The 25141-nt window shown below is 37.5% G+C and overlaps 5 protein-coding genes across 5 annotated transcripts in view; 2 read left to right on the top strand and 3 right to left on the bottom strand.

The window, feature by feature from the left end:
• LOC145781156 (uncharacterized) overlaps window positions 1-15028 on the top strand; it is a 122531-nt gene extending 107503 nt beyond the window's left edge. The window contains exons 17-21 of the mRNA XM_082592923.1: window positions 6568-6631; window positions 6891-6937; window positions 7970-8033; window positions 8292-8338; window positions 14889-15028. Coding sequence (XP_082449049.1) covers window positions 6568-6631; window positions 6891-6937; window positions 7970-8033; window positions 8292-8338; window positions 14889-14990 — 324 coding nt within the window. The 3' untranslated portion in view covers window positions 14991-15028. The remainder of the gene's footprint in view (window positions 1-6567; window positions 6632-6890; window positions 6938-7969; window positions 8034-8291; window positions 8339-14888) is intronic.
• Window positions 9213-10170, top strand: LOC145781162 (uncharacterized). Its single transcript, XM_082592933.1, has 2 exons — window positions 9213-9299; window positions 9777-10170. The coding sequence occupies exons 1-2, from the start codon at window positions 9259-9261 to the stop codon at window positions 10168-10170; spliced, it is 435 nt and encodes a 144-aa protein (XP_082449059.1). The 5' UTR covers window positions 9213-9258.
• On the bottom strand, window positions 10256-14799 carry LOC145781157 (uncharacterized). Its single transcript, XM_082592926.1, has 10 exons — window positions 14746-14799; window positions 14382-14511; window positions 13843-14089; window positions 13240-13417; window positions 12536-13070; window positions 12085-12271; window positions 11611-11853; window positions 11246-11417; window positions 10955-11103; window positions 10256-10745 (listed from the first exon to the last, which is right to left on the bottom strand). The coding sequence occupies exons 3-10, from the start codon at window positions 13925-13927 to the stop codon at window positions 10549-10551; spliced, it is 1746 nt and encodes a 581-aa protein (XP_082449052.1). The 5' UTR covers window positions 13928-14089; window positions 14382-14511; window positions 14746-14799; the 3' UTR covers window positions 10256-10548.
• Window positions 15029-16910: 1882 nt separating the features above from the next.
• LOC145781097 (uncharacterized) lies at window positions 16911-17471 on the bottom strand. The gene is made up of 2 exons (XM_082592849.1): window positions 17192-17471; window positions 16911-17066 (listed from the first exon to the last, which is right to left on the bottom strand). Exons 1-2 carry the CDS (start codon window positions 17469-17471, stop codon window positions 16948-16950), a joined length of 399 nt encoding a protein of 132 aa, XP_082448975.1. The 3' UTR covers window positions 16911-16947.
• Window positions 17472-18819: 1348 nt separating this feature from the next.
• Window positions 18820-23914, bottom strand: LOC145780543 (zinc finger SWIM domain-containing protein 3-like). The gene is made up of 7 exons (XM_082592169.1): window positions 23862-23914; window positions 23528-23642; window positions 22728-22956; window positions 20102-21469; window positions 19666-19836; window positions 19359-19511; window positions 18820-19200 (listed from the first exon to the last, which is right to left on the bottom strand). Exons 1-7 carry the CDS (start codon window positions 23912-23914, stop codon window positions 18824-18826), a joined length of 2466 nt encoding a protein of 821 aa, XP_082448295.1. The 3' UTR covers window positions 18820-18823.
• Window positions 23915-25141: the final 1227 nt, after the last annotated feature.

Genomic DNA, 25141 nt, shown 5'->3' on the forward strand with positions numbered 1-25141 from the left:
TGTTTTGTAAGACGAAGATTTTCTAACGACAAAAGTGAGTAATCACTGCCACTGTGGTTGAATATAGCCATCTATACTACCATAAACATTAGAGCATCATATACGGTCAAAAGACGAAAAAAAAAGAAACGGTCGAAAAATGTCTTGGAGCCCTGTATTGGCCGATATTGGAATGCTAGTAACGTATCACTAGCCCAAAGATCATAATATGACAAAAAACGCGGATAATGATATGTAAGACTGTATGTGTCATTTTAATTTTATTTTTTTATTGGCTCGTTTTTGTATATCATTCAGAAAACTTACACTACTTTTGATTTCAAGAATTCAACAATTCATTTTTGAAAAAATTCAACTTTTAAACATTTTTTAAACAATAATCTGTTAAAATGTCTAGAACAGTGGTTCCCAACTGGGGTAGAATTTCAACTGTAGGCCTACAAGCTTTTTTTTTAAAAGCTAACGTTGGCTGTGTCAATTAAGTACATTGCTTTAAATTGTACAATTGGGAAGTTTCTGAACTAATTTGTTGTATCCTGATTTCTGTATGGCAGTTACATAATAAACGGAAAAAGAATCTTTGTATCTAGCTTAAAGAAAGGCGTTAAGTGTCTTGCAGCATGCCCATGGTGGGAGTTAAATTTACATTTTTGGGTCGTAGCCTACAGACACTTTTACTCTCAGCTACGTGGCTGAATCGTCAACGTAATTCGCTTTTCAACTGACAAATCTGTCCAGGTTTGCTTTTGAGGGATGGGGGTGATAAAGTGTCTTACTCGACTGGCACAATCATAAACAAGCCAAATTTTATGTATGGTAAAATGTACCACTTTTGCAAAAACAATTGATTTAAAGCACCACTGTCGTTTTACCCTCTGTGACAACCCATGTTATAACTATAGTATGACTTATCCCAAGGCGCAACAACTTGACTACCATGATGGTTCAGCACAGAAGTGCGAAATGAGTGATTGCTAAAAAGCAACGCCTCAGTTCGTCTACGTGCTGCCCACATAATGGAATAAAAAAGGAATGAGAAGCTTCTTGAGAGTTAAGGGGCAACGCGTCAAAAAAGATTGGAAACCACTGGTCGAGAACAAATAGTCATCAATAAGGGGTAGCTAAGAAATCAGGCTCATTGGCTTTTAACGGATCCTTGTACTTTGAAGTTCGAAACATTGTATTTTGTTTCGAAGGCAGTTTTTAGAATGTTTCATTATGACCAAAAGAATTTGCTTGAAACAATCCTACTGACTTTCTAACCACAGACAATATAAATTATGCAAAACAAGGATGTTATTTTTGTCCTACAGTATTTTTTTCATTTGTAGTTTTTCTGTTTAGGTTACGTCACGCCCAACGCAGTAAGATTGGAGCAAAGGGGAGATGCTCAGGTAAGTAATCATGGTGTTGTTATGAAGTAGTAAAGTTAAGTCTTGTTGATATTTTCATCAATGATTAACTTCATGACAGACCATGGACACTGGTTTGAGTAACATTAATTAATCAATTGTACACGACACCGTCAAAAAAAGATGACGTTCGTTGTTAGGAGATACACACAACATATCAAACAACCCAAACCAAGCAACCCCAAATTGTACCACACGTGAAAAATCTTCGGGCACACTGTGACAAGCGTATTTTACAAACAACACCCACAATACATATTTCATTCTTACTATATCCTTACTTGCTGAGACGCAATGGCAACATTGTTCGGAGATGGTGTGCATGTTTTGCACACCTCAAGGAGATGACCACTTAGTGATTAATAGTGAAGCGGACATACCTGCAGGGTGTGCTTAAATGGGGTCTACTACTATTCGGCTAGTCCGATTCGGCTAGTTCCCTATTCGACTACAGTCTTTTACGTACTAATCGATTCCTCTGCCATGATAAAGTAACATCAACTGAGAGTCTAACGAAGGAAGTAACCAAAGAAATTCCAGGTCATGTAACGCAGAAACCCAGGTTTATTCTAAACTGCCACTTAGGTTTTAACTTCATCTTTCATGCCAAACGCTATTTGGCAACTGTCATTTTTTCGTTGACACGTTTTCGCTGAGACTTTCATCGCTGCGACTTTCATCCTTCATCGGCACTACCAAAGAGTCTCCACCTCTTATTAGTGATACCAAAAACACTCCATCCCTCACTGACGCTATAAAAGATGATTCAACTCTTATTGGCAATACCAAAAACACGCTGCTATATCATCACACTTCTCATGCTCTTACATGTGCAGGAAATTAATTTAAAAAACAAAGCTTTTTTAACTTTTGTATCTTAATAATGAGCTGCCATATTGTGTATTTGTTCTGCAATCTATAGGCTACTTAATATCGTTGCTGCGAACACTTTATTTCTGTATAAAACCTGTAAATAGTCCTTGTTTTGATAGTCCGTTACATAATTACAATATGTGTGTATTAGTTTGTTTTGTGGTGGCTGGTCGATTGGTCGACAGACATTTGGTCGACAATCATTTGGTCGACAGACATTTGGTCGACAGGACATTTGATCGACAGACATTTGGTCCACAGGTCATTTGGTCGACAAGACATTTGGTCGACAGGACATTTGGGTTAGAGTTAGGGTTAGGTTAGGGTTAGTTAACCCTAACCCTAAAATGAATCGTTCTGTCGACCAAATGTCCTGTCGACCAAATGTCTTGTCGACCAAATGTCCTGTCGACCAAATGTCTGTCGACCAAACGTCCTGTCGACCAAATGTCTGTCGACCAAATGTCTTGTCGACCAAATGTCTGTCGACCAAACCTCTTGTCGACCAAATGTCTGTCGACCAAATGACTGTCGACCAATTGACCGGGTATCGTTTTTGTGATGTTGTTGGGTTCAGTCGTGTTCTCATTGCTTTAAAAATTGGCGCTCCAGTTGTTTCAGGAACGAGGAGGCGACTGATTCTTAACTAATTCATCTACTTGTTTTAAAGTATCAGGTTTGGTGGCCGTGCTTAACTATAGCCTATTTATCGATGCATATACTGAAATATTAGATCCTTTCATGCACGTCTTAAACCATTAAGGTTTTGCCACCTTTTCCTTTTGTTGGTTTTGTTACTGTATTTCTTTTTCACAATATCATTTCTTTGCATTCTGACAAAGAAAAATAAATTGAATTGAATTGAACTTTATCTCATTAACATCTATTGTTAATCATGAAAAATGTTGTTTTAATGTAAAACACTTATTTTGAACGAACCCAGACGACAAAATTCGTCATTTTTAACATTGATTCAACGTCTGTCGACCAAATGTCTGAATCAATGTAAAAATGACGGATTTTGCCGTCTGGGAAGGCACTCAAAGGTAAACACTGGATACAATGCAAGAATGCAAAAGAAACGATATTGTGGAATAAAATACAAAATTTTCTAAATAAGTCGAAGAATCGGACATACATCTCATGATCTCTCTGTTATCATTTTTAATGTAAAAATTCCTTTTGTGGTCCCTTTGTCTGGAACAAATCCAAAATTTCCGATTTTAGTTTTGGTCTCAATCTCATCATCATGATTCGGAGTAAGATCTTTGTTGGATGATTCACAAGGCTAATTGTTCTGTGGAGTGAGCATTCTGTTGCTCCGGTTTTCTTTGGGAAAGTTATGAATATGGAACGTACCATATCACTACGGATGTTTCCGGTGTCATAAATATGATTTAAGATCTCAGTGGTTAGGTGTAAACCCCACTCATCTAAAGCTTCGATAGTTTCAACTATAAAAGAAACGATATTGTGGAATAAAATACAACATTCTCTAAGTAAACAGAAGGCGTCGTTGGATTTGGAATTTTGTAATAGTTGAGGATTCTAATATATTCTAAGTTTGCATACAGACGGTGACGTAGGATACATGTCGATTTTATGTGAGCAAACATTTCAATTTAATAGTTCAAACATTTTGCGCTAAATTTCATTTCAATTTATTTTTCTTTGTCGGAATGCAAAAGAAACGATATTGTGGAATAAAATACAATTCAAAACTGTAGCCGAATAGGGAACTAGCCGAATCGGACTAGCCGAAACGGGCCATTCTGGTTTAAATGTATGCGCGCGGTTAGCCTAAAAGAAAAGTCCTGAACTGCGTCATTGATTACATGTCAATTCGAGACATCATCAGTGAGCTGGTTTAAGAGAAGGTTGCCTGGAGTAGGTTACGATCACTGTTTTGTAAATAACACTTATCACACATGTGCATAAATTTGAAGTTCAGATTGTTTCTTAACATTAAAAATTTGTTATCACCAAAGTATTTTTCACCTTATTGCAACATTGATGAAGACATTAATTACTATTATACTAAAGTTTTCAAAAAAATACTTATTTATTAGCTCAGTGAAAGGTGAAGCAGCTTTCAATTCCCAAAACTAAAAACATGAAATGATTGTTTTTAAAGAGAATGAAAATTAAGGGATTATGCAATCATATTATTTTTTTGAAACGTGTCGTTCCCATGTTTTTGTCATGGTTTGTACTGTAGTTTGTTCTTTACCGAGAATTTTTATTACATTTGCGTAAAATCACACTTTTTGTTTTAATAGCAAAACAAAAAAACAACATTTTTATTGAACTTCTATAAGCACAACTTCAGTTCGAATGTGATTTGCTTTATAGCAGGGATGCGGAGCCGCTATGAAAAAATGTGTGGCTCCGGCTCCAGCTCCGGAGCTGTGAGGTTTTGCACAAGTGGTTTCGGCTCCAGCTCCGGAGCTGTAAGGCTTTACATCGGCAGCTCCATCTCTGGAGCTCTCCGGCTTCATGCCAATGGCTCCGGCTACAGCTCCAGAGAGAAAATAAAGACGTGTGCCCAAAATAAGTACAGTTTTTTAGAATTAAATACAATGGAGTTTTTTAAAACACTGCCCTGCAAAACAACGACAAATATGAGGAATATGGACTGTGTGGTAACTCTGCTTATAAGTAATTTGTGGGAAGTAACAAATCAGGTTCCTAGCCTGCATAGTTCCAATAAATTGCTTTCATGTGCTATGCCTTTTGAGAGTACAGTACTAAAAACGAGAGTACTTGAGAGTAAAAAAATTTCAGATGTTGTGTGACTTTCATAATTTTCGTTTCATACTGTAACAGGTAGCTACTAGGCTTGCCTGTGACTAACTGTGCATTACTTCACACTCACCACACGAAATGCCTAGCTGCTCATTAGTTCAGTACCAACTAGCGAAGTTTATCGGTATTTTTATTGATTCAACGTTTACATACGTTTAATGTACGGCATGACTTGTATGCTAGTTGATCTGTGATGAAACAATCCGCTCAGTAAAAAATGCTTCAAAATGTGACATAGCCGGTCATCTATCATTGTTTTTCGTCTCGTCACGTAGATTTAATAAAATTAACTCGTGAGTGTCTTAAACTGGAGTCTGAGCTATTGCATTTTTGTGGCTCCGGCTCCGACTCTTCAGCAAACGGAGTTAAACGCTCAGGCTCCAAAGTAAGCCGAGGTAACGGCTCCAGCTCCTGCTCCACAGCAAGTGAAGTTAAAGGCTCCGGCTCCAGCTCCGGGCCTATTAAAAATCCTTGGCACCGCACCTCCAGCTCTTGCTCGGCAGCCACGCATAGGCCTGCAAAGTAGTTGTTTTTTTTATTTTTTTTTACTTGAAAAACAATAAAACTGCTTTCATGCGTTTAGATAAAACCTCGTGCTTACAGTCTTGCATTGATACGTTGCAAAGCTGAAGAGTTATATTTGTTTGTGCAACAGATGTCACGTGATCAACATGCTTATGAGGAAATACAATTATTTGGTCCCACTAGTGCGATGGTAAGTTGTTGATTATACAATTTTATTGTGTTACATTATTGCCATCCAGTAAGAACTATTGAAGTTGAAGTTTGAAATAAACTTTGATGAGAGATGTTAATCGGAACTTGGTGTAATGCTATCGTTCATACTAATGTCAACAAGATGAAACTTTAATCGTTTCTGGGTTAATGTTTTTGTTGTTTAACTTCATTGCTTCTTACTATTTCATTTAGTCCCCCCCCCCCCGTTTTCTCAGTGGTTACGCGCCCGGCTCAAGATCACGCGGCGCTGGTTCGACTCTCGGGATGTGCGCTTGAGCAACGCTTTTTCAGGACTGCTCCCCATTCAGCGGCACCTAGTGGATGGAATAATTCTCCGGCAACAACACTTCAACAATCGGAAAACTTCACTCTGTCAATCTCGGTGACCGGCACTGCGTCAAGAGCCTCTACAAGTATGCGAAACTACCAGGAATAACCTATCAAGGCTTTGTCAGACCGAAAATAAAGATTTAAAACCAAACCAAAAACATTTGTTTCTTTTCTTCTGTCCAAAATGTGTTTAGGTATAGACTGTAAAAGTAGCCGTCGTTTGCCATAAATGTAGGAATGTAGGCCTTCATTATCAAAATAGATTATTGGTCTTTCAATGGATTGCAGAACGTTATTATTATCGCGATAAATTTTCAAAACTATAGTCTTACATTTTGTGATTACTTCTGTCGTCGCTTGTAATGCGCTGTTGAGTTAGAAAGAAGTTAGAATTATTCTTTCCTCTTAGCCAAGTGGTTCCACTGCACAGCACGACTACCAAAACGTTCCAAACAATGTTCCCTTGCCAACAGGTAATAAAAAAGCTTATTAAGTCTTGAAATACATTTAGACTTTCCTACGTTTGTGTATTTTTTGTCAAATTGATTGATAGTTATTAAAATATGCCCTTTTTAATGTTTTTCTACCTGCATTTCTAAAAAAACAGCCTATTTGTTTAGCTGTTGGAAAGTAAATTATACCAATTATTTTTAGAAGGCTAGTCAATGTAACAATTTTCAGTATTCACATTTGCACTTGTTTGCGGTTTATACTTAGATTTTCTTTTTGCAGATAGTTTTGGTTATCTGCAACTTAACCCACCGGATTATTCTGTTCTTGTAAGTATAAATTTATACATGATCACAATGCTGCGATATAAAAGTTTGCTCTTTTGTTTTTTTTGTGCAATGAGCAATATAACTTTTGTCTTTTAATGTGTAGTCAGCTTATATTTTTCTATTGTATTAAAATGCTTACGAGTTGCATCTTGGTTTGTATATAGCTGCTGGTAAGCTATGGTAGATAGGATGACTTCCTTGTAGTAAGTGCAGCTGTGAATGGTCAATATCACGATTGATACCTAAATTTAGAAAAAAAGTGTGGAAAAATTGGTAAGTGTTTGGATAGGCGCTGTAACTTATAACCGAAAGGACGCACTAACTCAAAAGGTTGCAACCAAAAATGTCTAACAGAACGTGGTGAACTGAATCAAATCATGACTCGTAACATAAATTAAACTAACACCGAAACTGAACTGGTACCATAACTTTCAAAAAAAGAATCGTGTAGTGTGATAAAATAATCAAAAAAAGTAAAGAATACCACATTTAATTTGTAAAATTAAGTTTATTAATTTTGAATTTGAATTGAAGGCACTTCACTCTGCCAATCTCAGTAACCGGCCCTGCGTCAAGACCCTCTTCAAGTATGCGAAACCACCAGGAATAACCTATCAAGACTTTTTTTCTATAGTAAAGACAGAATGAAACTGTTCACCAGGCATTTGTTAAATAAAGTGACTTGCGTTCTTCTGGTGAACTCTTTCACCAGAAGAACACAAGTCACTTTATCAAGGCTTTGTCAGTCCGAGAATAAAGATTTCAAACAAAACCAAAAACGTTTGTTTCTTTTTTTTTGTCCAAAATGTGTTTAGGTATGGACTGTAAAATTAGACGTCGTTTGCCATGAATGTAGCAATGTAGGCCTTCATTATCAAAATAGATTATTGGTCTTTCAATGGATTGCAGAAACATTACGTTATTATCGCAATAGATTTTCAAAACTATAGTCTTACATTTTGTGATTACTTCTGTCGTCGCTTGTAATGCGCTGTTGAGTTAGAAAAAAGTTAGAATATTCTTTCCTCTTAGCCAAGTGGTTCCACTGCACAGCACGACTACCAAAACGTTCCAAACAATATTCCCTTGCCAACAGGTAATAAAAAAGCTTATTAAAGTCTTGAAATACATTAAGACTTTCCAATGTTTGTGTATTTTTTATCAAATTGATTAGTGGTCATTAAAATATGCCATTTTTAATGTTTTTCTACCTGCATTTCCACAAAAATAGATCATTGTTTAGCTGTTGGAAAGTAAATTGTACCAATTATTTTGCGAAGGCCAGTCAATGTAACAATATTCAGTATTCATATTTGCACTTGTTTGCGTTTATACTTAGATTTTCTTTTTGTAGATATTTTTGGTTATTTGCAACTCAACCCACCGGATTCTTCTGATCATGTAAGTATAAATTTATACATGATCACAATGCTGCGATATAAAAAGTTTGCTCTTTTGCTTTTTTTGTGCAATCAGCAATATAACTTTTGTCTTTTAATGTGTAGTCAGCTTATATTTTTCTATTGTATTAAAATGCTTACGAGTTGCATCTTGGTTTGTATATAGCTGCTGGTAAGGTATGGTAGATGGGACGACTTCCTTGTATTTAGTGCAGCTGTGAATGGTCGATATCATGATTGAAAGCTAAATTTGGTAAAAAAGTGTGGAAAAATTGATAAGTATTTGGATAGGCACCTTAACCCGATAACGTCCTGAAATTGTCTGTACAGTTCACTTGAAATCAGGACACACAGCTTTTGAATTTTTAATATCCTACTGAATATGCTCTGGTGTATGTGCATTTTTGCTTCGTTTCAATAATTATCATGAGATGCTGAAAGTCATTGAGTTTGCAAATCATCTTCAATTTAAAGGGCTAGGGACATGAAAAAAAATTTTTTCTACAAAAGTGATTTTCTGATTTTATACGTGGTCAATAAGAATGCCTGAAAAAAAAAAGTTTTTTTGAGCTGTATTTGGGGTGCTTTGAGGGCTTTTTATTTTCACTTTCTGATAGTTGACGATCCGACACGCGTCACTGCGTAAAGGCGACTGTTGAGCGATGACGTTTCACCGGGAATTCTCTCGCATCGATGTCAGATCGCACTGCAGAAATAAGTAATTCGGACAAGCAGCAAGTGAAGTTATTTTGTTTCAATAACGTGGTATGGAGACATTACAAGATTTTAGCAGCGGTTCTGATGAAGAGGCTGAAGTATTTTGTGACTTTGGAAATGAACATCTTCCGATGCAATCTGATCACGACCATGTTCGAGCCTTTGGCAAGCAGCTCAGAAGAGGAGATTGAAGTATGTGAAGCAATGGATTCGGATATTGAGCTTCGAACGAACAGCTTAAACTGGTATGTTGTCAGCGTTTGTATTTTTACACACTAAATTTAATTAGCATTACACAATATAGATACCAATTGTAAACAAACATTTGTCTGCGGCCTATAAATGGCTTAAACTGTGGGAAAGGCAATAACTTTTTTGCTGTGTAGCATTGCGCAATATTAGGCTACTCAATTTACTTTGAAGTTATTATATAACAACATGTGGCCTTCTATAAACATTCCTTTTCAATCGATGCGACCATTACGGTAATCATCCCAAGCATTTCTATAAGTAGGCCTACCGGTAGTAAACTGCGTTACCCACCAGGTTTCACTTCTTGGACGACCGCGTTTCCTCTTCCCATCCACCTTTAGATCTAGTGCCTTTCTAAGAAAACTTCCTTACACTGATATCAAAACAGTGTTTATTTTAACACTACAGTACACAAGTGATATGCATGCCGTATGGCTATTGCAATTTGATTTTTTTTTATAAAATTACAGGTGCAAGTGCGACAACTGCGATATCCTTCCAACAGTAGCGGAATGCAGGTGTTGCACCGAAATAGAGTGCATTGCCCAAAAAGTAAGAGAAGGACGGGAGACGTATGGCTGCGAAATAAAGTGCATAACAGAGCACCCTGGGTTTCAGGCAGCCTGTCTCAATGTGGATGTGTTAGAAATTGCCTGGCTGCAGTACAAGCAGCAGTATGGAGTTCATGGGGCTCCTGAACATAAGCGCCATAGGCACATTGCATATAGGCAATTAGCCCGTTGGTGTTGGGGGTACCTTGGTCGAAACCTTAGAGTGGTTCTTCCAGCATGCGCCGTGACTTGTATAAGAACCCAATTCTCGCTCCAAAACAATGAGGACGATTTCGTTGGATTTCAACTGTAAATACCTGAAGAACAACCTAAGACTTGATATGGCTTCTTCTGAAGAAGCCATATCAAGTCTTAGGTTATATCGATATTATTGTTTAATACGTAATGTTTCGCCCCCTTAATAAAGTACTTTTACAAGACTCACCACTGTGTGTTATCTAGTTTGATACAAATATGGTGCAATAGGCTACTATGTTGCATTGTAAGTTACTTTATAGCGGTTAAGTATGTCCGCGATGGTATTAAGCAATAAGTCAAAGAAATGGCAATGGTGAAAAATGAAATCAATGAAAGATAAACTAATACGACCACCAATCCCAAACGAAAGCGAAATATGAAATAATATGCTGTACGGCGTACATTCAAAAAACACAGAAGTACATCTATAAGGTTATGAACTTTCACTGTTATTAACTGGTGCGCTTGTAAGAAAACGCGATATATGATTGTTGACGACACTCTGTTTATCTGGACGCTTGAGATTGTGACATAAAGGAGGAGGGGTTTCCCATGACAACTCCTCTGGAATGTCATTACTAGCATCTTCAACTCTTGAAGTCACTTCAGCTATAAGTTCAGCAACGTAACCTGCAAAGCAAGGGTTATAAAATATATTTCTAGTCAATGTTCATCGCGTAATTTAACCGAAGCAAGCAGCTGCAACTGTCGAAGAATAGCTGGCTGAGTGTTTAGGGACTAGCAAATGCTTATGAGTTTTAGAAACGAATAAACGCACTATTAGGTTGTTTAAGTAGACTTTAGCACATATTTCAATTTTAGAAGACATGTATTCTTACTGAAGGTACATTCTTGCATTATCTTTTTTAGCGTGTGAGAACCTCCTTTGCCTTTTGGAAAGGAAAGAGAAAACTGCAAATTTCCGTCTTTTGTTTTAGCTTGCTCCTTTCTGCTATTTTCATTGTAATGAAGGGCCGCAAGTAACAATCTAAAGTTAAACATAAGCGTTGATTACTGACGATGACAAGCTGTTTTTTAGCAATCTCATTGCATTATAACTCTGTAGGCTTATTACATTCTTAAAAGCCTCTTTAACAATGGTTAGGCAGAATATTTGCTGAATGGCTTACCTGCATTTCATGGCAGCATAACCAAAGTGAAACATTTTGGGTGCAAATTGATTGACAAGACTGTGGTAGGCCTCTATGGAAAACGTCTGCCCTTCCGGGGACAATTTCGTGACATCTTTTCGTAGATTCTTGCTTCCCAACAATCCTGTCAAAGCTTCATAACATTCAGATCCTGAAAATAAAGAGTCTTGCTACTAAAGTTCACATGTCAACTTAAAACACTTAAAAGCCAAGTCGAAAATTGCACAAGGTACTTTATCCAACACTGAGCGAATATAAGCAGTTAGCATGCTTTTGAAACAGCCTTCTTTTATGTTACTGCAATCACACTTGAGGTTAATAAAGACAATAAGTACAGAACGAACCTGCTGTGAAGTACTTCCTTTTCGCAAGTGGCAGATGTAAGCACGAAGGAAATAACTCACTGTGTCCAGTGTGGATGTCACATATGTGATTTGGCAGAGAGTCCCATTTAGCTAAAGCTAAATCACCATTTCCATCACTTGTCAAACCACACCAATACAGATGGTTTATAATGCTTTGTCGCCATTTCGAAACAAGCTCAAATCCCTTCTTCTTTTCTACAGCAACAAGTTTTTTCGAAAGACCTTAACCAAAGGAAATTTACAGAATTAGCGAGTTGCCTGCAGTATAAAATGGTTTACGAATGACTAGATCACTAAATGCTCCATTCACATTGCAATAACTAATGCATTTAGCAAGATCTTTTTTGGCACAAACTAAACTACATGAAAAATGAGTAGACTAATAGAGTTAAACTTGTTGTTTAGATCGTTAATCGTTTTATGGTTTTCTTTGCTTCAATGTTTAGCGCTTACCTTTTGCAACATGCCATATATCAAAGTAATGCGTCATTTCTTCATGATCCTCCCTAATCCACTTCTGTATCTGCAGGTGTCTGTCCGTAATCAATGTGCATATGTTGACTCCAGCACTAGAAAGGGTATGGAGACACCTTTTCAATCCCTCTAATTCCATGTGGTAACTTCCCTTGACCTCATTACTCTAAACACACGTCTTACATTAGGTAGAACAGTAGTAACTACTGAGGGAAAACATGTATTCGTTGTATACAATACTCATGTAACTTTTGGGGAGCTTTCCATTACATTTGTGATTTGCGGAAATAGCAAAATTACGATATCAGAATTGTGGGTAACTCCATTTAATATTATATATATATATTCCTTTGAAAGATGAAAATACAACATAACATAATTCGGGACACGATTTTGTAGCAAGTAGCATCGTAAGAACATGTAAACTTACCTGGACAATTTCCATGCTTAAAATACGGTTTTGCTTCACATCCATCAGAGTATAGCTTCCGTATTTAGCAGAGTGGCCCATAGAGTCACATCTTGCATCACCACCACAAATAAGATTAACATCCTTCTTTGCTTCTTGCAGTACATTCTGTTGCTTCATACTCCAGACATGGTTGACAGCAGGTATTAAAAACTTTTTTTGATGTCGAAAAAAGGTACGCTTTTCGTAACACTGAACACCCCAAAAGCGCAAAAAACGTAAAGTTTTTGTAGGTAGTGCTCCACTGAACAAAATAGAGGAACTTAACGAAATATTTCCTTCTGGTATTCCACCCACAAATGGCTGACTAAACCATTTGTAAGACTGACAGCAGTGATGGCAGATTTGTTTAACTGCCAACAGTGTTCCCTTGCATGTACTGGAAGTTGTTGCTCCTGCCTTACCACATAATTGACAGATTAAAAACAAACTCATGAGCATGCTATGGAAAATCACATATTTATTTTCCGGTATTGATTTTTGATTAGCTTCTGATCTGGAAAATACAAAGAAAATATCAATACATGTTTCAAAGTGGATGTAGCTGGACAAATTGAGGCATTCTGCCAATAAAGACCTGACCTACTCCAGCTCAATAGGCAGCTATGAACTCCAGTTAGACATTCCAAGTGTCAACACAAGCCAGAATATTATGCATCACTTACTCATTACATTCGAAAGAAATGGAATCATAAGATTCATTGTAATCTTCATCCAAACATTCATGCATGTCTTCTTCATTTTCACTATGGATGGGAGTAGAAGATTGAATAAAATCCATTACCGGTATTACACATTGAGTTGCGGCATCACTACATCTTATCGGTACATTGCATTGGATGCCTAAAACATTGCAGAAATTAAATGTGGCTGATACAGCTAGTCAGAAATTATGTTAACTAGTATGTATGTTATGTTAAATAATGTTTACAGTAGTATTATGACTGTGGTATTGTCTCAATGAAGGATTTGCTTTTTTTCATTGTAACACTAACATTAATCTTTGATACTTTTAATGCAATGTTAACTATTGGATGACACTAAAATAACTTTAGTGGATCATTGAAAACTTTTAGCACATGTGGATTGTGTAACAATTTACCAGTAGCCTACATACAATATACTTCACTGCAGTACAATAAGTTATTTACAACTTGATGAAGAAGGAAAAAATAATTTATTTTAAACCTTGGGCAGTGTAGCATGATTATGAAATCGACTAACATCGATAGGCTAGCATCTAGTAACCTATTTAACAAGTTTATTACCTATACTTCTGGTATTGGAAACATTAACGGTTTGGGTCATTGCAACTTTGCATTGTGGATTTATAAACATGGCTTCATAAATCATCAAAGGCTGTTCCTGTTCATCAATTGCTTCTTTTGTTATACTAGTAGAGTTTTGACCAGCAATTAACTCTGTTTCCACAGACACCACTTGTTGATCTACAAGGCTGCTACCAATATTTTGGGTTTCTTTCGAATGCACTGTAGTTACTTCATGTTGCAAAAGCTGAAATATTTTTTGGCATCAGTACCACATAAAATACTCTCTAAGTAGACTAATACAGCAGTGCACTTGACATGCCAGTATAGAACTTAACATATGTGTTAATTAAAGAAAAAGTACGGTACTTAAAGGCAGTCTTATGAGTAGAAAAGAAAATTGATCATTAACACCTTTATATGTAGGCTACGAGATAATTTACTAACCTTCACGTAGTATAAACACAAAACCTGAATAGTATGAGAGAATATAACTAGTAGGTTTGCAATTTATAGGCTAGCTATGGTAGCTAATTTACTTGTTGAACTCGGCGCTTTCTGACAGCACTCCTCTCTGTCTTTGCATGTGGTTCAGCCGTAGACGTACAAGCTACGTTTTGCCGCAGGCTAAGAATTGATGGAACTGCACGTTTCTTGAGAATCCTTTTACTGAAAGTTTAATTATCTTACAGTTAACTCTCAAGATTATTTAAAAAAAAAACTTTCTTGTCCTGCTGTAAACCTTATCAAAGATCAACTTTGAAATAACGATATTAGACTAACCCAATTAATGTGTGACAGTGGTAGTCTAGCTTAATAACACTATGGTAGTTTAGTATAGCAATGCAGCAATGAGCACTATTGGAAATGCAGTCTAACCCAGGCTAGGCTGTAGAAACTTACCTGCCTGAAAACCCCAATTGTACTTGTAGACTCGATTCTTCAAATTGGTCATTATCAAAGTGTACGGAACAAATTTGTGAGCTTGCTTTAGCCTTCCAATACTTTCGGTTTTGTTGAACAAATTTCTGCCATTTTTTAAACAGGTTTGGATCTTTGGGAAACTGATGAACACTTATCCCAGGCTTCGGATTATTGCTGCATCCCCAAACAACACATCTTCCAGGCATTTTTGCTCCAACAAATAACTTTTACAAATGAATTAACAGTTTATTTTGTAGCCTAAACCTCAACTAAGCAAATGAAACGTCGCTTTCAGCTGTCTTAATGCAGTATATGTCTTTATGTTGTCGTGTAATTGTCTTTGCTGTGAAGGTTAGAAATAAGGCTGTGGCTATTCTTACAACATATTGTAAAAATAGCCTCAGAGGCTATTCTTACAAGCACCACTCAAGCATTACGTTTGACATCAATATGCGCTCATGCGTGATCTGGAACTGGTATACATTACAAGTCGCCACCCTGGTTAAAAAGGCGATGACGTCACACAGGAGGAATCCACCATAAAATGGTGGAAAAGTGGGGTGAAAATAGTCAACCATGACAAAAAAAAGCATGCAAGTGTCCGCTTTTACCTAATAGCTATGTAACACAGGCCCGAAAAACACCACATATCTCCTTAGAAAAGAGTTAAACTTGACCAAGTTTAACTATTTATCCGAAGAATACTTCTAAAGATACCAGCATTTAATCAATAATATATCTTTGTCGTTTCTGCTTCGATTTTTACAATTAAACCATTGCTGGAAAGCGCAAGCTATCGTTTATCCAAATGAAGGTCAGCCAGACTCTAAAAGTTAAAAATATTTCTTAGGTAAAGAGTTGAACTTGACCGACTTTAACCATTTATCCCAAAAATACTTGTAAAGATACCAGCATTTAATAAACGCTAATCTAAAGAACATATCTCTGTCTATTGACAAGCAAAAGTTGAGGTTGATAGCTTTTTCACAAAGCGAGCAACCGGGCTTCAAACACAAGCAAATAGCGCCCGATGACTCGTTGCATTTCCGAATCGAAGCAAGTATACAAGTCTCCCCGGTCTGCGATCATTATATGTCTTTATTAAATTAGTTGTAAGTTGCTTGTTTCTGCTTCGATTTTAACAATTGAACCATTGCTGGAAAGCACAAGCTATCGTCTATCCAAATTAAGGTCAGCCAGACTCTAAAAGTTAAAAATATTTCTTAGGTAAAGAGTTGAACTTGACCGACTTTAACCATTTATCCCACAAATATTTTTAAAGATAACAGCATTTAATAAACGCTAATCTAAACAACATATCTCTGTCTATTGACAAGCAAAAGTTGAGGTTGATAGCTTTTTCACAAAGCGAGCAACCGGGCTTCAAACACAAGCAAATAGCGCCAGATGACTCGTTGCATTTCCGAAAAGCTAGGCTATTTACAAAAAGTGAATACCGCACATGTTAAACAAAAACTGTACATATTTTGAGCACAGCACAGTAACTGTTAGGCCAGATCATCACCCATGTGTCCCTCCTCTCCTTGCCTAGATGAGACCTGCCATTTGTCCTCGCAACCCTTTTTGTTTCCCGACCAAACTGAGAAGTTTAGAGTTTCGTTATTTGTTGGATGCAAATAGACGCATGCTTACATTTTTGACCACCTTAAAACACTAAACCAGTTTCTGCTCGACATAGCCTACAGTGTTCAATTTTTGTCCCAGGAATCAACTCTTCAAGCAATACTTTCCCTACTTTGTGTGCACTAACATCCTAATTTATATGCCATTGTTAACAATTGCGATATTCGTGAATTCATTTGAGGCTTTGGGTACCGGAATTAATATACTTATTTGAACTAGCAAATTCAATCCACAACACTTTCCACTAGGCTGTTACTTAACACTAAGCACGCATATGCGCTGCGATTTGTGGCCGTGTTAGCAACTGAAAAAAAGCCTTGGTGTGAAGATCACAGAATTGTTCAAAATGTGAGCTCAGTAGCCTATTACTGTGCTTGCAACTGCATGGTGCTATCAACGTGCAAAACAACTCGGCTCCAGGTCCCCTGCGGTCACAGACACGCATATTATCCCTGAATAGGGGGGTATCGCGTTTGCCAATCGCTCATTGTCGCCTGGTTTGATTGCAAACAAGTCTGTTCTATGTAGTTGCTTTCCTCATTGCGTCCAGTATGTCAGCACAATTGCTTTATCATCGCGAACGCCATTGTCACTTTTCCTCATCCACCTTTCCCAGGCTTGTTCGCGATGAAAGGCACAGAGTAACACGTAGCAATCTGCGGAACAAGAAGTCGTGGGCACTGAGTGGTAAAGTACAGTAGCAACTTAACAGTGACGACACAAATGCATGAGCAATGGAGACAGCACACAAGCAACGAAAATGTTAATGCAATTCACTAACTTGAAAAAACGCTTTCGATGGCCTTGATTTCCGCCTCACATTTATCGGTCATGAAAAACGAAGGGTTCCAGTTTTCTGACCACCCTTTTACAACAGAAAGTGCTTCTGCTATGTCCGAAGCTTGTTCATTTTGGATAATAAACGTAGCAACAACCTGGTAACCAACATTCGTTCTGACGCAAAGAAAAAATAGAGGAAGGGAATACTTGGACGTCTTGTAAGTTGCATCCAAGAGGCAAATGCCTTGGCCGCAACGATGCAACAATCGTATTATCTTCATCTAAGATGAGTTACAATCAACTAAATTTTCATCTTATGATAGTAGCCTACAGAAATAATATACGGTACTGTACGTAACATTGAAAACCACCAAGCCTACTACGTGAATATGGTAAAAAATAAATTGTCTCAAAAAGATTGGTTGTGACCCAAACCCTGCCTTTGGTTACCGCTGGACATGTCACTTGGTCCAATCAATAACACCACATAGGCGTATGGATTTGGCACACTAGATGGAAAAAATACAAAAGAGGTCAGTGAAGTAGGCTAGGCTACTTTGAATCAACAAAGCTTTTACACCTGAAAACTGAGTGTCTTTAAGAAACGAGATGAAAAGTTGATGAAACAGAACACATTTACATATGTTTATAGCATTTTTTGCAGTTAGTAAACCGTTTCCTCTTTTATGATGCCTAACCTCCACTTTGGTGAAAACACTGTGCTTTGCAGAAACCTTTTCAGAATCTTTGTCAACAAAGAAAAGGCTTATTATTGTAGTATGAATATCAACACTTAGTACACTAGTGAATTACAATGACAGGATGTTAAAAATCAACATTAACATGGCACCGTATGCTCGTTTCTGAACAACAACAAGCTTCGTTCCTGCTTTTGCTTCGTACTCTTCAAGCATCTTCAACTGAAGCCAACCACTTTCAACAATAAACAATTGATTTTTTACTGTTATAAACTTATGGATCTTCATCACCCATTTTTTGCCATAAGAAATCAAAGCATTTATGCCATAGCCTAAGATTACAGTGAAGAAATGTAAATACTACACACATGCAACAAATCTGGATTTAGCGAGTATAAGGTAGCTGATAGTTTGAAGCTCCAGTTTTTCTTCTTTCCTTCTACTATAAGTACTTCACCACATTTAGGTTTGTTTTATTCTGATGACAGCTCCTGATGAGTCAGTCAAAAAAAAAACTGCAGCTTCGAGCTACCTTTTACTTGCTATTTTCAAGTTCTGTACCACCATTTGCTATGAAAGAGTTCAACATACGTATTGAATATTGATGAACTGTTGAAGGTCTTGTTGGACCGTATTATATTGCAGCAACTACATTACAAACCTGTACTAGTCCATGACTTTCAGCCAACTCTCCCAAAGAATGTTAAATGTCCTAAATGCATCAGAACTTTTAATGCCAGGATTGGACTCATTAGTCATTCAAGAACACATCGTTAGCGTTTTATGTGAGGACCATTGAAGAAACGATTTTTATCAAATGTTACAAGTTTCAAGCATAACGCGTCAAGGCCAATAAGTCTTTTCGTAGTTCACGGTTTACATAACCTTGGTTTAATTGACAAAGCGAGATTGCAGTATCACCTGAACATTCAATGTCACTTCTCCATAAGGTTGCATTTCCTGCAGAACCAAGACTTCGTTTTTGGCGGCATTGTTCTACCAAGACATCTCAGATGGTGCCAATCCAGACACGAGTCGCACATGATGCTGTCGCCTGCATCAAGATCTAAATAACAGGAGATGCACAACCAGCGGCCTTTATTTCGCAAAGTGGTCAGTAGGTTCTCCATCAACGTCCAACCGTCAAAAGAAAAATGTCTTCGCACAGAAGCAATGGCAATGTTTTCATCTAAACACTTCATTGGAATTCTTTCGGGCAACGTTTCAATTTCATTTTCTTCGATCAGTCGATCGCTGAATGGACGCAAGACCTCTTCTACTACCTCAGAATCGACAAACCAACTGAGTATTGCTGAAAAATATGACCATGGGTGACTTTGTTTGATGTAGCCTACGTACGCTTTGACGTAGCCTATAGGCTAGGCAGACCCACAGAAGTCAAAGTGTAGTTTTTTAAACTAACGTAGGCTATAACAAAAATGAAGTCACACAAACATAAATGCAACAAACCTGCTTCTTTCTGAAAAGACGACTTCAGTCTGAATGGAATTGGTCCGCTCTTTTTTTGTCTCTTGCGTGGTAACCCAATGACTGTCAATCCAGCTCCTTTTGGCCTGCCACGTTTCATCATCTTCGGTGGAAATTTAATTGATCCTGCATCATCTGTTAATAAACACAACGAGAATCGAATATAGGCTACAACGTAGAAAACATCACTATTTCAACGTTTTTATTAAAAAATTAATAAACATAATGCATTATGCAATGCAAGAAAAAACAACTAATCAGAAATGAATGTTTCAGAAACAGCACATACTTGTAAAAGACTGAATAGAACTGGACGGTGTCTGCATCATAATCGCACTGGTATCAACGGTCGACAAGACGTCACCGGGTGTGTGCTGTAAAGTACTGTTTGAGACCGTAGGAAATACAATTCCAGGATCATTGCTGGAAGATGTTGCAGCAGCACTTCCAGTATCAGTGCCTGAAAAGGATCATGCAGTTGTTCACAAAAGCAGAATTACTGAGCATCTGCAACCTTGTATAATCGTAAATTAGTGCGCAACTGCGCATGCAGTACATATTAGCCCACATATTGGATAGCTCAACGCCATAAAAATCATTGCTCAAAAAAAATTGACTGCAAAATCACGACGCAAGTTGCAGTAACTAACCCATATCTCTTCAGATATTTGAAAAAGTAGGCTAGTTTTTCTGATTTAGTAAATAGTGCTAGCATATAGGCCTACCTTTCTGAGTTTGACCCAAAAAGTTCACAACTTGGAATTTCTTTCCTTCCTGCAAGAACTCTGCAATTTGTCGTAAATTATCCAGGTTGTATTGGAATTCATCCATTCCTTGTTCAGATATCATTAACGCAATCTTCTGGGAAATATCTTGAACACGGCGATACTTTTGCTGTTCTGATAAAACACATCTTCTTTGAGGCTTGTTAAGAATCTCAACAGCTGGTAATGTGGATGTAGGACCGTTGTCCAGTGAGTTTCTTGTCAGGCGATGGGATTTAAGAAAATATTGCATTGTCCACCGTTCTGAACAAAGATTGGGATTGTACTCTGACATATGGAGCTGCCTTCTAACTGCCAAGACATGCCTACAAGGTAGCAGCATTGATGATGTGAATCCACAAGGACATGCTGTTGTTGTGACTGCCAATTCCCCATGGACACGAGATTTTACTATGGCAGAATCATTCAAAATCTCTGACATGACAACCTTTTCCGCTAACTTGAATTGTTGTTGCACATGAATATATGCAAATGGTGTCAGTAGCTGTTGGTATTGTCTCTCCGCCACACTTGAAATCGCATCAATTGGAACCTTAAGGAAAGCATTTGACGCTTTGTGGTCACGTTCGGTGGAAAGAGATTGGATACATGCCATCAGATCTTTAAAAAACATGGTCATTCCTGAGTATCTTGTTATGACACTTTTCAACTTTCCATTGATGGATTCCAGTCGATTATTAGTTCTGTTCAAAAAATTAGCTTTCAAGTTGCTCAGTCCATCCACCCATTGATGTCGAATAGCATGCCAGTTATCGTTATAATATGTTGTGACAGCAATTGGGACTGTGTCAACGAATTGGTTATACAGTAAATTATAAGCTGACTCATTTTTGGCATTTGCCAGTTTTCCTAAAATTTCCAGTGATACCTGCCTTTGGGCTGAAGAAATGCCTAATTTTTCCATGGAAACTTCTCTACGAAAAGTGCGAAGGGTATGAAAATAGCAAATTAAAATTTCTGCAGTAGGCAGCATTTTCATCATGGCATCCCGCTCTGTCATGTCTTTGTCAGCCATTACAACCTCCACTTTATCCCAAGCTGGATTGTGGAGTTTAAACTGAGTTAACAGCTTGCTGATGGTCAGTTTGTCTTCAGTGGCTACAAGCCACAGACACACAATTTCACTCTGACCTAAGCCATCAACATTCAGCATCACATATAATGGCATTCTCAAGTCATTAAGTTTGTAGGTTGCATCAATCAGCAGCATTTCGGGATATGCCGCAAAGGTTTCCCGCATGTCTTTCGTTTGAAAGTATATCGCCTGCAATTGTTTGTCATCATCTGCAAACACATCTACTGCAGCACCTAAAATGAAAATAAACTGAGGATTAGTATACCCTACAAAGCAAGAATCTTGACAATCCTGGGCCAGACTAAAATAGCGCAAAACAATTAGGCCTATTAGGCACTCCATCAGATTTAAAAGCAAAAACATCAACTTTTAGTGAAATTTGTTTTCTATTCTATGTTATTTTAATTATTGGCCAGAGGAAGGATGTTTAGGCCTTTGGTAATATTTACATCATATAATCAATGTTCCAACTGAGCGGTTGTATACCACTCTCACCCCATTCTCTAAAAGATGCCACATTGCAATGCTTAGGGTCCGTTAAAAGGATCCATTAGGAGTAAACTTTTACGTAGATTTCAAATTTAGCAATGTTTTCTATTTCTATCCACTCAAAGTAGAATTGTTTCAAGATATTGAAGACCTTTGATTGAATTCCTTGATCCCGCTTTCAATCTTACAATCCCCATAGCGCCTTATGTTGCAACAAAAATCTTTGGAGCATGAGTTTGGGAAAGTAGAATGAATTCTTGTGAAGAAAATGAAGCAAAAAATACTCTCAATTGACCCTTTATAGCTCAATGTTGCAAATTTTCCACACGTTGTAGGGTACTGCTAATGTTCTGTGTTGGTTATACTAGACAAACGTTTTCTGAATAGAAAAACGTCTGAAAATTAGATATTTTTCTTGTGTAGCCTACTATGATGTGCGTACTGGTAATCCGCAGTTTGCTGCAGTAGACGGAGTCTATTGACCGGTAAACCAGGCGGTCAACACTTTAAATTGAACTGGCAATGGTGAGATTGAACCCACGTCATCGAAATAATTCATCTGCAGTCTAAACCATTACGGCAAGAGGTCAATCGCGAATTGCTTAATTGACATTATATCTGAAATGGTTCAAGAAGAATGCTCACAATATCATGTGACACTCAATCTGCAGCAGCGACCTGTAGATTGCAAATACGCCTACGGTGTTGACCAATGTTACAGGCAACCTGGTAGCCTATTCTTGCATTGCTGCAGTACTACAATGATGCAAAAAATTAGATTTTTCCAAGGTCATGACCCTGACCACAGCTTGCACACACACATCCGGCTCTAGGCCGGAGTCACATCACCTCCAGTACGGAGCCAGAATTTGACCGGAACCGGAGCTCATTCTATCACTACTTATCATACTGCACATAGAAATTAGAAAGTCATCTCTACTATTTAGCATGAACATATCTTGTACTGTATAACAGACAAAAAAGTTTTGTCTGTCGACTAACCTTTTTCTTTGTTCATTTCATTAATAAGTTCATCATAGGTGTTTTCATACAAAGGTCTCTGTTTTGCGGCAATATTATGCAGATCTTTAAGAATAACTGTTTTTCCTGTAGAAGCTGCAATGTGCTTTTGTACCAACTTTTTATTTGCTTTGGTGGCAAACATTTCTCCGATCACACTGCTTTCTGTTTCATTTAATCTTCGTTGTTTAGGCATCAAATTAAATGCATTCTGAAAAATAATTTATATGCACATAATCAAGAAAACGACATATCTTTTGACAGGTGTCCAACCCACAGAGATGGGCAAGATCACCAGGTTTGGTGAATCGGCGGCTTGAATATGACCAGTTTCGCACAAACTGGTCATATTCAGCATGTGCGTAGTCATGCGCGCAAAGTGAAATGACCACTTTACCGTGTCTTACGATGAAGTCAAGATCAGAAAAACTGTCTTGCAACATTCTTAACGTGTTTTAGTACAGTAGCAAACAATATTTGAACTTCAAGTGTCATAATCAAAATGCAATTATACACGAAAAGTAATTTTTTGGATAGAGGGGGTTTTGGACGGAAATTTCAATTTTTTTTACTAGTGGTCTTAGAATGTACTGTTGTATCCTAAAACCTGGGTTAAAATTGAATTTGAAAAAAAAGCCGATTAACCCCCCCCCCCCCCCCTAATGTTATTGCTCTTTTTTATCCTTCACATAATTTCTGATGAAAGCCTCCTTATCATATACAGGGCTAGTGTGACCATAGCTCAAAGGCTATGACTACTACAAAGGGTTATTTCCACTTACTTCATTGAAATCATGATTATGATCATTGACATTACTAATCTCAGTGATGCATAGCGCTTTTCCATCTGACGTTGCATTTACTTTGATTCCAAATGGACAACCTTTGATAAAAGTACTGAAAAACAACAAAGATGAGGTGACATAGGCCGTGTTGAATCACCCATAAGTACACCTGAATTAGCCATAACTCACGTTAAAGTAGCCATACAGCAAGTTATGTCAAATTGCCCATAAGTTGCATCCAATTACCGATAAGCCCACCTGAATTACCCATAAAGTCACGTTGAATTACCACAAGTTCAGCCGAGCATTCTCATAAATCTAGTCGATTTACCCATAAGTGACGTCAAATTGCCAAAAAGCTGCGTTGAAGTACCCATAAGGCATGTCTTTATGGATAATTTCATGAGACTTACGGGTAATTCGACGAATTGTGCTGATGAGCAATTCGACGTAACATATGGGTAAATTGACAAAACTAATGGGTAATTCAATGCAACTTAGGAATAATTCTGGGCATGACAATTCAATGGAAATTACAATAGACAGCATGCGGGAATGGTTCAGCAGAATATATGCATTTTGCTAAGTTCTAAGCATTCATAAGGAATGTAGGCAATTTGCACTTATGCAAAACTCAATCTATTAGCAAAACTTATTACAATAGACAGCATGCGGGAATGGTTCAGCAGAATATATGCATTTTGCTAAGTTCTTAGCATTCATAAGGAATGTAGGCAATTTGCACTTATGCAAAACTCAATCTATTAGCAAAACTTATGCATATAGGCTACATGAGTAGCTCAACCTATGGGCACCAAGGACAAAACCATCATTACTTACCTTTGATTTGGTCTTTTTCCTTGACTACATGATTTGGGTGTTCTTCCTCCATGCACACAAGCATACTGTATTGTATTGACAAAGTTTTCTTTTTCCCATTGTTTAATAGCCGAAGAAAGTGTCTCAAAACTGTAATATAATGCTCCCTTCGTAATCATGATGACGATGGATTCATTGACGTGTAGTTTCGATCAGCAAAATCAGCAACTACCGCGGTTCACTCTACGATCAAGTGTGCAGCACAAGCCAATACGCATGCGCGCGAAATTACGTATGAGCGTCGTCGGATGAAACGCCTGAGCGCATTAAGGTCTTGCTCGAGTAAACAACGTCTTGCTTGAGTGGTGCTTGTAAGAATAGCTTCAGAGGCTAGTTTTACAATATGTTGTAAGAATAGCCACTTCGTAGAAATAAAAACAACTGAACTGAACTGAACAGTGAAAAACTACAATCGTTCATCAATTCACCGGTGTGACGTAGAAAGGGAATTTCCCGAAGACATTTTCGGAAAGGGGCTACAAAAACCTTATGTGTTGGATTCGTGATTTCAAAAAATAAAAACACACACTTTCAGCTTGTTTTAACCAATTTTGTTGATAGGGGTTGTTCATGATACTATTCCCTACAAGAATAATCCAAAAAACATCAATCAAAAAAATCATGTCCCTAGCCCTTTAAGTTTTTGATGTCTTTTTGACGTCACAGTTTTATGTAATCAATTTCTTATTGACCTCTGGTGAATGCTTTGTTGTGTTGTACGACAAATGTATA

The sequence above is a fragment of the Aplidium turbinatum genome, chromosome 12 (assembly GCF_918807975.1).
Source record: "Aplidium turbinatum chromosome 12, kaAplTurb1.1, whole genome shotgun sequence".
NCBI classification, from domain to species: Eukaryota; Metazoa; Chordata; class Ascidiacea; order Aplousobranchia; family Polyclinidae; genus Aplidium; species Aplidium turbinatum.

Coding starts and splice junctions, on each gene's coding strand:
- LOC145781162 (XM_082592933.1), top strand. CDS start 9,259: ATGGATTCGGATATTGAGCTTCGAACGAACAGCTTAAACTG. Junction 9,300..9,776: donor CGAACGAACAGCTTAAACTG/GTATGTTGTCAG, acceptor ATAAAATTACAG/GTGCAAGTGCGACAACTGCG.
- LOC145781157 (XM_082592926.1), bottom strand. CDS start 13,927: ATGATTTATGAAGCCATGTTTATAAATCCACAATGCAAAGTTGCAATG. Junction 13,071..13,239: donor ATTTCTTTCGAATGTAATGA/GTAAGTGATGCA, acceptor TGTATTTTCCAG/ATCAGAAGCTAATCAAAAAT. Junction 11,854..12,084: donor TATATGGCATGTTGCAAAAG/GTAAGCGCTAAA, acceptor CCTTTGGTTAAG/GTCTTTCGAAAAAACTTGTT.
- LOC145781097 (XM_082592849.1), bottom strand. CDS start 17,471: ATGAAGATAATACGATTGTTGCATCGTTGCGGCCAAGGCATTTGCCTC. Junction 17,067..17,191: donor CATCGAAAGCGTTTTTTCAA/GTTAGTGAATTG, acceptor CTTGTTCCGCAG/ATTGCTACGTGTTACTCTGT.
- LOC145780543 (XM_082592169.1), bottom strand. CDS start 23,914: ATGCCTTATGGGTACTTCAACGCAGCTTTTTGGCAATTTGACGTCACT. Junction 19,837..20,101: donor TTTGGGTCAAACTCAGAAAG/GTAGGCCTATAT, acceptor GATCCTTTTCAG/GCACTGATACTGGAAGTGCT. Junction 19,512..19,665: donor TTCTATTCAGTCTTTTACAA/GTATGTGCTGTT, acceptor GTTTATTAACAG/ATGATGCAGGATCAATTAAA.